Source organism: Rhamphochromis longiceps, linkage group LG3, assembly GCF_057381845.1.
Source record: "Rhamphochromis longiceps isolate RC_006_pf linkage group LG3, R_longiceps_female_GT1.1, whole genome shotgun sequence".
NCBI classification, from domain to species: Eukaryota; Metazoa; Chordata; class Actinopteri; order Cichliformes; family Cichlidae; genus Rhamphochromis; species Rhamphochromis longiceps.
Window position 1 is genome coordinate 27,612,389 of NC_140559.1, and position 11,171 is coordinate 27,623,559.

Below are 11,171 nucleotides of genomic sequence, written 5' to 3' on the forward strand. Positions count from 1 at the left end.
AAAACTGGATTATAGATGGCAGACAGTTGGTGTCATAAACCACCTGCTCTGTTCAAGGGTAGTCGTTCATAGTGGACATAATAGTGGACTTTCAAATCAGCCTGACTTCCCACTTCCTGTATGTAAAGACGGACTACAATAGGTGACACCGGGAAGCCCATGAAAAAACGTTTTTTGTAGAAACCCTCATTCTCAAAGGGCTTTGCGTTCCTCCTGAGTGTTATGCTCCATCTAAAGGTAGAACGTGAAATCTAGTGGGATAACATTGATTCAGCAATTAAAGACATGATAAACACAAAAAACATAACTGGTGTGTACATTTTTTTAACTAACTTTAAGTTTTTTTCTTTTCATCTCTTTTTAATTTAAATTCTCCCTTACTTAAAAAAAAATGCCTGCTGACATTTGTCCATGTTCAGGGATGTATGTAGCTAATTACTGTGGCTGAGCAGTTGTAAAGATATAGATGTGGACGTGTGAAGTAATTGTCATTTTCTGTTAGGTAGTCACACAGTCATGATGTTGGAAAGTTATAGCTAATCCGTCTTTTCTGAACTACTTTAGTTTTTGCTCTGATGTCATGAAGACTTCAACCTAGTCTAAAACCCTAACTCTATGTTTTTTTTTTTTATGTAAACACTTTTAAATAATCATTTAGAATGACAGCTCCCCATGCAAGCTGATTCTGGGGAACAACTGAAAATAGATTTTGCATTTTCTTAGAGGTCAGGATTAGGGGCATCACCAATGATGTCTTAGACACCTCAGGATTAAACAATAAAGTTTCTTTGTTCATGGCAGGGCTGATGTTAGATCCTCTCCCATATTCAAACATAAATGGATTACATTTCTTTACTGGCAAAGCCTTGAATAAACATGAACTTTATAAACTGTACTTTGTTTGTGTTGGAGAAAAATCAGGTGATCTTCCAGCAGTTCATTGAAACAGGATGAGGGCGTTGATGTGCCAGTAAAATCGCTGGGTCATTTTTCAAGTTAAATTCATATTACCTTTTCTGTTTTGTGTGTTATGAGTGCATATGAGCTCTTTTCTCGTTTTCACCCCTGTGAACAGGCATATTCAGAATTGTATTGTATCGTTTAAATATTTTAGTCTGATACTGTCTTGGAGAAACTGTAATGCACAAAATTTCCTTAGGGATTAATAAAGTATTCAGATTCTTAAGCCCAGCTGTCTTTAGGTCCCCACACAGACAGACTGTATCTGCAGATTGAGACCAAGAAGGAAGATCTGAAGGTCATTTTGCAAAGGTTTACTTTCTTTTCAATGAAATGAATGCTCTCAGTATTGGTTTGTAAACTCACTCAAATGTTACCCCGCTTTAGGTCATTATCAAGGTTAAATGTTAAGGTTCCATGATGAAGATGCTTACTGTCCCTCTGCATGTGTGCACCATGATGGCTTTTGCCCAAATTTCATGTGTGTGTGTGTTTTTTGTTTTGTTTGTTTGTTTTTTAGATTTTACATACAAAATATGTGATTGGGGAATAGTACATCTTAAATGTTTCAATCAGTTTCGTGTTATTTTTAAGTGTTAAGTGTGCAAGACCATTTTATCTTTTAAAAATCAGGTATAAAATGAATGTTAAAAAATCAAAATTAACAAGGTGTGCAAATCAGCAGTGTTTTTAGATTCACAGTGAACAGTCAAAAACAGTTATGAGGTGTGTCATTGAGATACATTATTTTGTTATTAAATACATGTACAGTGATGTGAGACAGACCACATCAGAAGTACATCATTGTTGTTGTTATTAAGTGCATGCGCAATGGTGATTAGAGATATGTGGAGAGTCCAGTCCTACACCTGGTTCAGGGCCTTAATAGCCTGGGAGGAAAAGCTCCTCCTCATTCTCTCTGTGTTGGGCTCAAGGGGTGGAATTGCTTCCCTGACTTCAACAGTGAGAAGAGCCCATTGTCAGGGTGGGAAGAGGTTTTTTCCTTGCTTTGGTACTGAACCACTTGGTCTAAATAGACTGCAGGTCAGGAAGCTCTTAGCAAATGATGTGTTTGGCAGTGAATACTGACAGTGTTGGCCTCCAAACACTACATTATCCTCTGGAATGTACTTGGGGCATAACACAACCCAAAAGGCATTATTTTCCACTCAAAAAACCCAAGCAGAGACAGAATGCAGTCTTCATTTTGCAAATTGAACTCTCTGGCTCTCCCGCAGATGTTATTATAGATAGCAGTATTATTTCCAGTGTGGTACTGATGGTTTTAAATATGTTTATTACAAAACAAAACAAACAAACTTTCAATGACCGCTCTGGGGCCCGTTCTTTGTACGTCGCTTACTATATCCAAGATCAAATGACACATCCAAGACCAAATCATCGCGCTAACCGTGAGCTCGCTAATCCGGTTCCCCGAACACACCTACCGTTGACGATTAGTATAGCTGGACGCAGTAATGTGACATCACTGGGTGTCGTAAAAGGGGCTACGCATCGATAGTAGAAACATTGATCGGCAACCCGCTGATTGGTCGGCGAAAATGTCGAAGGAGCACGCTCGGCTCGGTATTTTCTGGCAGCAGAGCAAGAACTCATGAGTGAGGGATTTCAGGAGTTTCAGAGTTTAATTAAAACGCAAGGGAACACTGCAAAGGCTGCAAAAGCAAGGAGAGAGGGCTGGCAGAAAGTTGCTGACAAATCAAACTCGTAGGTAATTTAATAATAATAATAATAATGGATTGGGTTTATATAGCGCTTTCCAAGGCACCCAAAGCGCTTTACGATACCACTATTCATTCACTCCCACATTCACACACTGGTGGAAGCAGCCACAGCTGCCCTGGGACAGACTGACAGAAGCCAGGCTGCCATATCGCGCCATCGGCCCCTCTGGCCAACACCAGTAGGCGGTAGTGTAGATCTATCATATGACACTATATTGTCCAATATTATATGGCATTATATTATATTATAATATGTTATATTATATCCCCTTTCACATTAGAGCCACAACAGGACCCACAAGAACATGGGAACAAGTAAAAGTGAAATACAGGAGTATTCTACAGAATGGTAATATTTATCTCTTATATTGCTTTTCGTCTCTTGGCAAGGGACCCTGTAATACTCTGTTAGTTTTTTCATAACAGCAACCAAGAAGAGGGCAGAGCAAAAAAGACAGGTGGTGGTCCTGCACCCCCTCGTCAACAAGTTGGTTAAGTAAATAATACCCTCACGGGAATATCGATATCTCTCAATGAGCACACTGTCGCGCTGAGCTAAAGGATCCTGTCTATCCCGCAATATACGCTGAATTCTGAGGACTCTCCTTATCAATCTTGCACCTTCCGCAATGGGTTGCTCGCGTAAACGGACAGGACATGGCTGCGACAGACTTCCCAAATCCACCTTCGCTTTTATAGCCGTGGTCTCTCATCTTGATTACACGAAGTAATTTACAATTACTACTCTGAAATATGAATTACATCTGTAATAATCACATCAGAATCAGAATCAGAATACTTTATTCATCCCGAGGGAAATTAGGGGTTACAGCAGGCAGCACGCTAATGGCGCATGCGCACTCACAAAGGAACCTTCTGACCAACTTTACACAAACATCACATTGGGCAGACATGTCAGAAGGTAGGCTGATAGGAAAAAAACAACGAAAATACACTACATGAGGTAAGAGGAGGAGAAAAAAAAACTCCACTCAGACTGAGCTCCTAGTGGGAGAACAGTTTGATAAAAGAAAAAACACCTCAGCACAAAAGCACATGACTATCAATACACCATAGAAACACGAGACAAGCAACAGGGGCGGGTAAAGGGTAAGAGAGAGCCGGCGTAGACAGCGCATCCGGTCCTGCAGCATCTGTGCTGGTCCAGTTGACTGCTATCATCCCCGGTAGGGCACAAGCATCGAAGGCGTTGGAAAGGGAGGGGGATGAGTGAGTGCTTATCAGTGTAAGTGTGTGTGTGTGCGTGTCCATAGTTTAGCTGAGACAGTGTCCTTCGGCCTATCAGGCTAAGTAAACAGTCCTCCAGCCAATCCAGGTGTCCTTCATGGGGCGGGAAGAATAGTCATCACACAGTCGTTATCAGGGAGTTGTTTTGGTGGGCTCCAGTCTTGGGCCTGCAGCTGGGGCCGTGGTGTCCAAATGTTGAATATTGTTGATTTCTCCTTTGTGAGCAGCTCGAATTCTAGCACTCCGAGGCTGGTCTCTCGATCTCCCGTTGAAGAACTGCGAGCCTCCCCATGATGGTATCAAACTTCTGTTCCGTGGTGTTGTCAGTCTTTTGATTCTGAGACTTCACAACTGCAGTGATCCGTTCCGCGATGTTTTCCAACTGTCGCTCAAGGGTCTCATTTTGAGCAGGCCTCTCTCTGATGTTTCCCCTCATACGCTCAATGGTGTTGTTTTGAGCCTTCACAGCAGCTGTAAGCGTCTCCAAGGTGTTGACCATATTACGTTCGTTGTGAGAGGTCGCACCTCGTCCCGTCGCTTCGAATCCAGCGGGCAGCCTTGTGGGGGTTTGAACAGCCGGTTCCGCTTTCTTATTTCTCTGATAAACCAGGGCTAAGCCAACGCCGATCAGCATGAACCCTGTTATCATGGTTCCGAATAGGTAGATATCTTCAGCGTCCTCGATCGACAGTCCCGCCAGGCACACGGTCCTCCAGTTCTGCCACCCGTCCATCGTGTAACCGGCAGGGAAAGTCCCTCCAGGGCACTCAGGCTCTCCCGAGCCCCGACTTCTCGTTGAGAAAAGGGTGTCAATAGCACTCAGAGACCAGTTGATCAACCCACAAACATATTTAACGAATCATTTTCATAACTTGAAATACAAATAGAAATTGTACATTTCTAAAAATTATGCACAAGTTTTGCAAACAACAAAGTTATATGGTACTATTTACCTAAAAATGCAGCCAAGGCCTCAGGCGTTTTTTATATAACCATTTAAATCTATTTACAGAACAATCAGGTGTGCTGCATCAAATAAGAAGGCACACAAATTATTTGTGCCAGTCCAAAAATGTAGTTTGTGCTCAGTATAAGACAGAGGAGAACACCACAGGCCTAAAACCTGCAGGTCTGACAGAACAGCGTTTACACTGGAATCTGCCTTTGACGGCTTTTTTAGAGCAAATATGAAATTCAGCAGTATAACTGACACACAATACAAGACAATAACTACACAACACACTAGCTACAGCCTCCAAACATGCTAAACGTCACTAATGTCTCACATATGAAAACTCACTCTCTCTCTCTGTCTTTCGCTCGCCCGCTTTCCGTTGCGAGTGTCACTCCTAAAAACTTCCCCTTCTCCCTAAACAACCAAATGTCACATGTTGCCTTATCATTTCTTTGATTGGCTTACATGGTAAACTCACACCAATAGGGAAGGGGTGTTTTTGCTTTTTTCACTCGCAAGCGGAGAGTGTTTGCTAGCGCTGTCTGTAGAAAATGCAGTTTTTACCGTTCTTCCCGCTGTAAACACCACTGTTTTGTTCAGAAAAAAAACATTGCGTGTATTTTTTATTTTATAACTCTGGTTTTACGTGGCCCATCAACACAATTCAAAAACTGGTATTTAGTTTGAAGTCCGCACTTTCAACCCAAGTTGAAATGGAGACTCTGACATGCTGCATGTTGTGTCGTCTTAAATTGGTCATGTGATTTTGACGCGCCGGTGCGTCCGGCGAACTCAGAGGGTTAATTACTAAAAAAGTAATTTAACTAAATACTTCTTAAAATCCCTATAAACCTTGAGTGGGCAAACAATAGAAATTAAACTCTTTAAATAATAAATAATATTTTTAAAGACGTAGACTCTACAGTACGCAGCGGTAGCATCTCTTCCACAATGTAGCCTGCAATTATTTTTTTAAGATCACCTTCAGACGCTTTCTGTGCTGCTGAAGTAAAAATCACGTTTTGCCTGCTTAGCAGGAGTTGCCGCGGTGTTATCCACGGATGATGAACAAGGATCACTCAGAAGTGTTCGTCTATGCTGTCGTGTCAGGCGCTTCAGTAGATTACTCGTGCTATTAACAGCAGACGATAGTTTTTTGTCCCCAGGACATAGCTTACATATTACTGTAATGTTCGTGTCTGCTTGTTTCAGAAAAGTGAAGAGACGGGAATATGTCCATTTCAAAACACAGACACTCGCTTCAGCCGAGTCCGACATCTTCCGCTTTAGAATATGACTATGCAGCAAACTGGCGCGAAATGACGTACAGCTGCACTACAGCGATGTTAAAGCGGCAGAGTTTACTTCTACATTTAGAAGATAAATCATTGAAACTAAATAATGATATTCAGCGAGTTTAATTATTTTACAATGTAACGCAAGTGCATTGTAAGTAACTAATTAAAATACCTAAAAATGAACAGTAATTAGTTACTCTACTTTTTCAGTGGAAAAGTAATTTAATTACAGTAACGCGTTACTTAGTAACGCATTACACCCAACACTGGAAGTTAAAAATGCATGCCATGAAAGATTTCGGGTGTTTGGAGGTTAAAGTACCACGTTACAATGATTATTTGCTTTAGTTTATATATCCACTGCCTTGAATACACATGAACGTTATAAAGTTTACCTTATTTGTTCTGGTGGCAGGTCAGGTGAGCTGCCTCCAGAACAAAAATAATTCATTGGACAAGGATGAGGGTGTTATCAGGCCAATAAAAGCTCTTGATCGTGTTTGAATTAGTCATTTCTTTCTGACTTGAAGCTGCATACAGTTGCTCAACACAGGCAAACTGACACTGATAAGGACAAACAAAAGGTAATTTTACAGTCGATTTATTTCTTCATTATTAATGAATAATTAGTAGTTATCTATTAAATATCAGTACAGCATTATGAGCTGACTGCAAAAGTAACATTTCCTAATATGTTTTTCAAACGTTATCATCAGATTTCATTTCTGCACCATGAAGATGCTGACTGTGTTTCTGCATGTGTGCGTCATGATGACTTTCACACACAGTCTATGTGAGTATTTAAAACAAGTATTTTTTTCCTCTCACTTTATCTACTTTATAATATACATATATACTCTGCAGATACAGAATATACATGCAACACATGACCAGAGAATGGAATATCTTAGATTTTTCACAAAAAAGAATTGTGTTTCAAATAAAACGTCTTTCAAACTGTCTTTGCAGCTCTTCCAGAGGAAACAATCATGCCAGGTGAATCTAAAAGTTGTCTTTTAATGAGAATATATTTTTTCAATACATTAATAAATAATGGAAGTTATTGCACTACAAAATTAATTGGAACCAAAGAACATTTTAACTCATGCAGATGTAGACAATTGGGGGACACCGCCACCATCTACAGAAGGTGAGTACTTATTGGAGTATGTGATTTTCTTTTATTCTATTTTATTTTTTTCCTTCTTTAAAATTGAAGTTGAGCATAAGAAAAATCTATACTGTACAGTCGTGGCCAAAAGTTTTGAGAATGACAGAAATACTTGTTTTCACAAAGTTTGCTGCTTCAGTTTTTATATTCATATACTCTACAGTAGAATGTTTTGGAGAGTGATCAGATGAATTGCAAAATCCTTATTTGCCATGAAAATGAACTTAATCTCAAAAATTCAATTTCCACTGCATTTCATCATTCAGCATTTCATGCCATAAAGGGACCTGCTGAGATCATTTTAATAATGTTCTCATCAACTCAGGTGAGAATGTTGACAAGCACAAGGCTGGAGATCATTATGTTATGCTGACTGAGTTAGAATAACAGACTGCATGCATTAAAAGGAGGGTGATGCTTGAAATCGTTGTTCTTCCTATTAAACATGGTGACCTGCAAGGAAACACACGTAGCCATCATTGCGTTGCATAAAAAGGGCTTCACAGGCAAGGATGTTTTTGCTACTAAGACTGCACCTAAATCAACCATTTATCACATCATCAAGAACTTGAAGGAAAGCGGATCAATTCTTGTGAAGACGGATTCAGGGCGCTCAAGAAAGTCCAGCAAACACCAGGATCGTCTCCTAAAGATGATTCAGCTGCGGTATCAGAGTGCCACCAGTGCAGAGCTTGCTCAGGAATGGTAGCAGGCAGGTGTGAGTCCATCTGCACGCACAGTGAGGCAAAGATTTTTGGAAGATGGACTGGTGTCAAGAAGGGCAGCAAAGAAGCCACTTCTCTCCCAAAAAAACCCACCACGGACAAACTGATAGTCTGCAAATGTACAGCGAGTGGACTGCTGAGGACTGGGGCAAAGTCATTTTCTCTGATGTTTGGGACATCTGGAAAAAGGCCTGTCCAGAGAAGAAAAGGTGAGTGCTACCATCAGTCCTGTGTCATGCCAACAGTAAAGCATCCTGAGACCATTCATGTGTGGGGTTGCTTCTCATCCAAGGGAGTGGGCTCACTCACAATTATGCCAAAAAACAGGAATGAATAAAGAATAGTACCAAAACACCCTCCAACAGCAACTTCTTCCAACCATCCAAGAACAGTTTGATGAAGAACAATGCCTTTTCCAGCATGATGGAGCACCGTGCCATAAGGCCAAAGTGATACGTAAGTAGCTCAGGGAACAAATAATTTTGGGTCCATGGCCTGGAAATTCCCCAGACCTCAGTCCAATTGAGAACCTGTGGCCAAACCTCAAGAGGCAGGTGGACAAACAAAAACCCACTAATTCTGACAAACTCCAAGAAGTGATTATGACAGGATGGGTTGCCATCAGTCAGGATTTGGCACAGAAGTTAATTGACAACTGCAGAGGTCTTCAAAAAGAAGGGCCAACACTGCAAATACTGACTCTTTGCATAAACGTGATGTAATTCTCAATAAAAAACATTTGAAACTCATGAAGTGCTTGTAATTATACTTCTATACATCACAGAAACAACTGAAACAAAGATCTAAAAACACTGAAGCAGCAACTTTTTGAAAACTAATATTTGTGTCATTCTCAAAACTTTTGGCCACAACTGTACACTCAGTTTCATACTTTCTTCTTTATTTAGTTGTTTAAAAAAACTATTGTACAATAAGGTCATATAATACACATCATAAGCTTATGTAATCATACAGTGATTATACTGTATATAAGGACATGCTAGGTAACATTTTTATTTCTTAGTTTACATTTTGCTAGTATCTCTTCACTTCTGTAATTTACCTGCATTTTGTATTTCTTTTTAATGTTGTAGAACGTAGAAGGTAATCAATGACACCACAGCAATGATACACTAAAAAATATCTGTGGTTCAAACTGTCTTTGCAGCTCTTCCAGAGGAAACAATTGTGCCAGGTGAATCTAAAAGTTGTCTTTTAATGAGAATATTTTTTTGATCCACTAATAAATACATTTATTACCCTAAAAAATTAATTGCGACTAAAAAACATTTTAACTCTTGTAGATGCAGACTTTTGGGTAACACCACCAGCACCCCCATCTACAGAAGGTGGGTATAGTTATTGGAGTATATGAATTTATTTTATTTTTTCCTTCTTTAAAATTAAATTTGAACATAAGGAAAATCTGCACTGCAGACTCAGTTTCATGCTTTCTTCTTTATTTGTTATTTGTTTGCAGATGACTCATTTGGGGGCTGGCATCCATCTTGCCCAGATGGATGGAGTATGCACAGTCAACAGTGCCTCATCTTTGTTCCAGAAAACATGACCTGGGACGATGCTCAGGTAACAAGGATGACTTTTTTCCTATTAATAAATCTTACATTTTCTTGGTCACTCCATGCTGTTTATCTCCATCGTAGAATAACTGTCACTCTCATGGAGGACAGCTTGCATCTGTGTATGATGACTTTCAAGCTTATGAGATTCAAGCGGAGCTGAAGCGTGCCGGACATGATCATGGAGAATTTTGGGTTGGAGGCCATAATAGTCCAGGGGTAAATAGCATGATGTCTAAGATTTTGAGAAACAATTGAATTTTTTTATGAATATGAATTTATATAATATTTTATTTTGCTTTAACAGAATCCTTCTTGGTCCTGGAGTGATTATATTGGAATGTCTAATTTTGCTGACTTTTGTAATGGAGAAACAGTCGAAGATGAGCACCACTGTTTGCAAATAACTTTTACTGGTAAGTCTGTCAAGTGTTTAAAAAAACAAAACAATCTTATTTGGATTCATTTATTTTGATTATCACTTCAAACTCATTACTACTCTATCAAGTGTTTTAAAAGTATGTATTAAAGTATATTTTTCTTTTCTTATTATTGCACTGAGCATTGTTTCTTATCCTAGAATATTTACAGTTTGTGTTCCCAGTGATGCATCATTAAATAATTGAGATTTTAGAAATAAAAAAAAAAATACAGTGTTCTGAAGTTACACAAAGCTATCATGTTATGTTCAAAACTTCTATGTACTGGGTTATTAATATGTGGATTAATGTTGTCCACTCACTAAGATGTTAATTGTGCGGTACAAAAAATAACTGTAAGTATTGTGTACAAACATGGTGGGTGAAACAGATTAAAAAGACAGGGACATTTATATATAGGCACAGAACACTGAATTGAGTAACATAAATGGCTGTGAATCAGGAAGTAAAACAGCTAATCACTGTTTGTGTCAGTCTTCTTGACAAATACCCTTTAATGTAAATACCATTACCATTTACAAATACTGTAATTTCACAGTTAGTACTGAACAAACTAAAATTACACTTATTTGCTAAATATTGTCACCCCATGTTGGAAACCTTTTTAGTCTGAGTAGCACTGACTGAGTGTGATTTTTGTGTTTTATTTTGGTTTTCTTGCAGAGGAAAAGAGTGGATGCTTAGAGAGCATGGACTGTGAAACTGAGCTCCCGTCTATCTGTGGAAACATTATTATGTAATTGTGAATCAACTCTATAATGCATCAGTAAAAAGCACAAAGATCTGTGTTTTTCTTTCTCAGTGCTGTTTCTTTCTCTGTATTTCCACACCATCGCTATGATGCAAGCAATCAGGCATCATGTGCAATGAACTGGAGCTGAATTTTCTGTACGATTAAAAGAAAGCTTTCTGTAGACCTTTACTTTGTAGAGTGAACTGTATCTCATTCTTAAATTAAAACTGTTAGCATTGAAATTTGTCTGTGAGTTATTCACCACTAACATTAGCAAATTGAATACAAAATGGGGTTTTTTAAAGTTTATGTCCAA

General features: G+C 39.1%; 2 protein-coding genes across 2 annotated transcripts; one reads left to right on the forward strand and one right to left on the reverse strand.

Moving 5' to 3' along the window:
- Positions 1-3,630: 3,630 nt before the first annotated feature.
- Positions 3,631-4,797, reverse strand: LOC146673765 (uncharacterized; the record flags this gene model as incomplete). The annotated part of the gene is made up of 1 exon (XM_085401015.1): positions 3,631-4,797. A coding segment is annotated over one exon (609 nt), but the record flags the coding sequence as incomplete, so codon positions are not given.
- Positions 4,798-6,923: 2,126 nt separating this feature from the next.
- On the forward strand, positions 6,924-11,090 carry LOC146673766 (type-2 ice-structuring protein-like). The gene is made up of 9 exons (XM_085402328.1): positions 6,924-6,999; positions 7,176-7,202; positions 7,318-7,356; positions 9,271-9,297; positions 9,407-9,451; positions 9,583-9,689; positions 9,767-9,901; positions 9,990-10,098; positions 10,786-11,090. The coding sequence occupies exons 1-9, from the start codon at positions 6,939-6,941 to the stop codon at positions 10,860-10,862; spliced, it is 627 nt and encodes a 208-aa protein (XP_085258454.1). The 5' UTR covers positions 6,924-6,938; the 3' UTR covers positions 10,863-11,090.
- Positions 11,091-11,171: the final 81 nt, after the last annotated feature.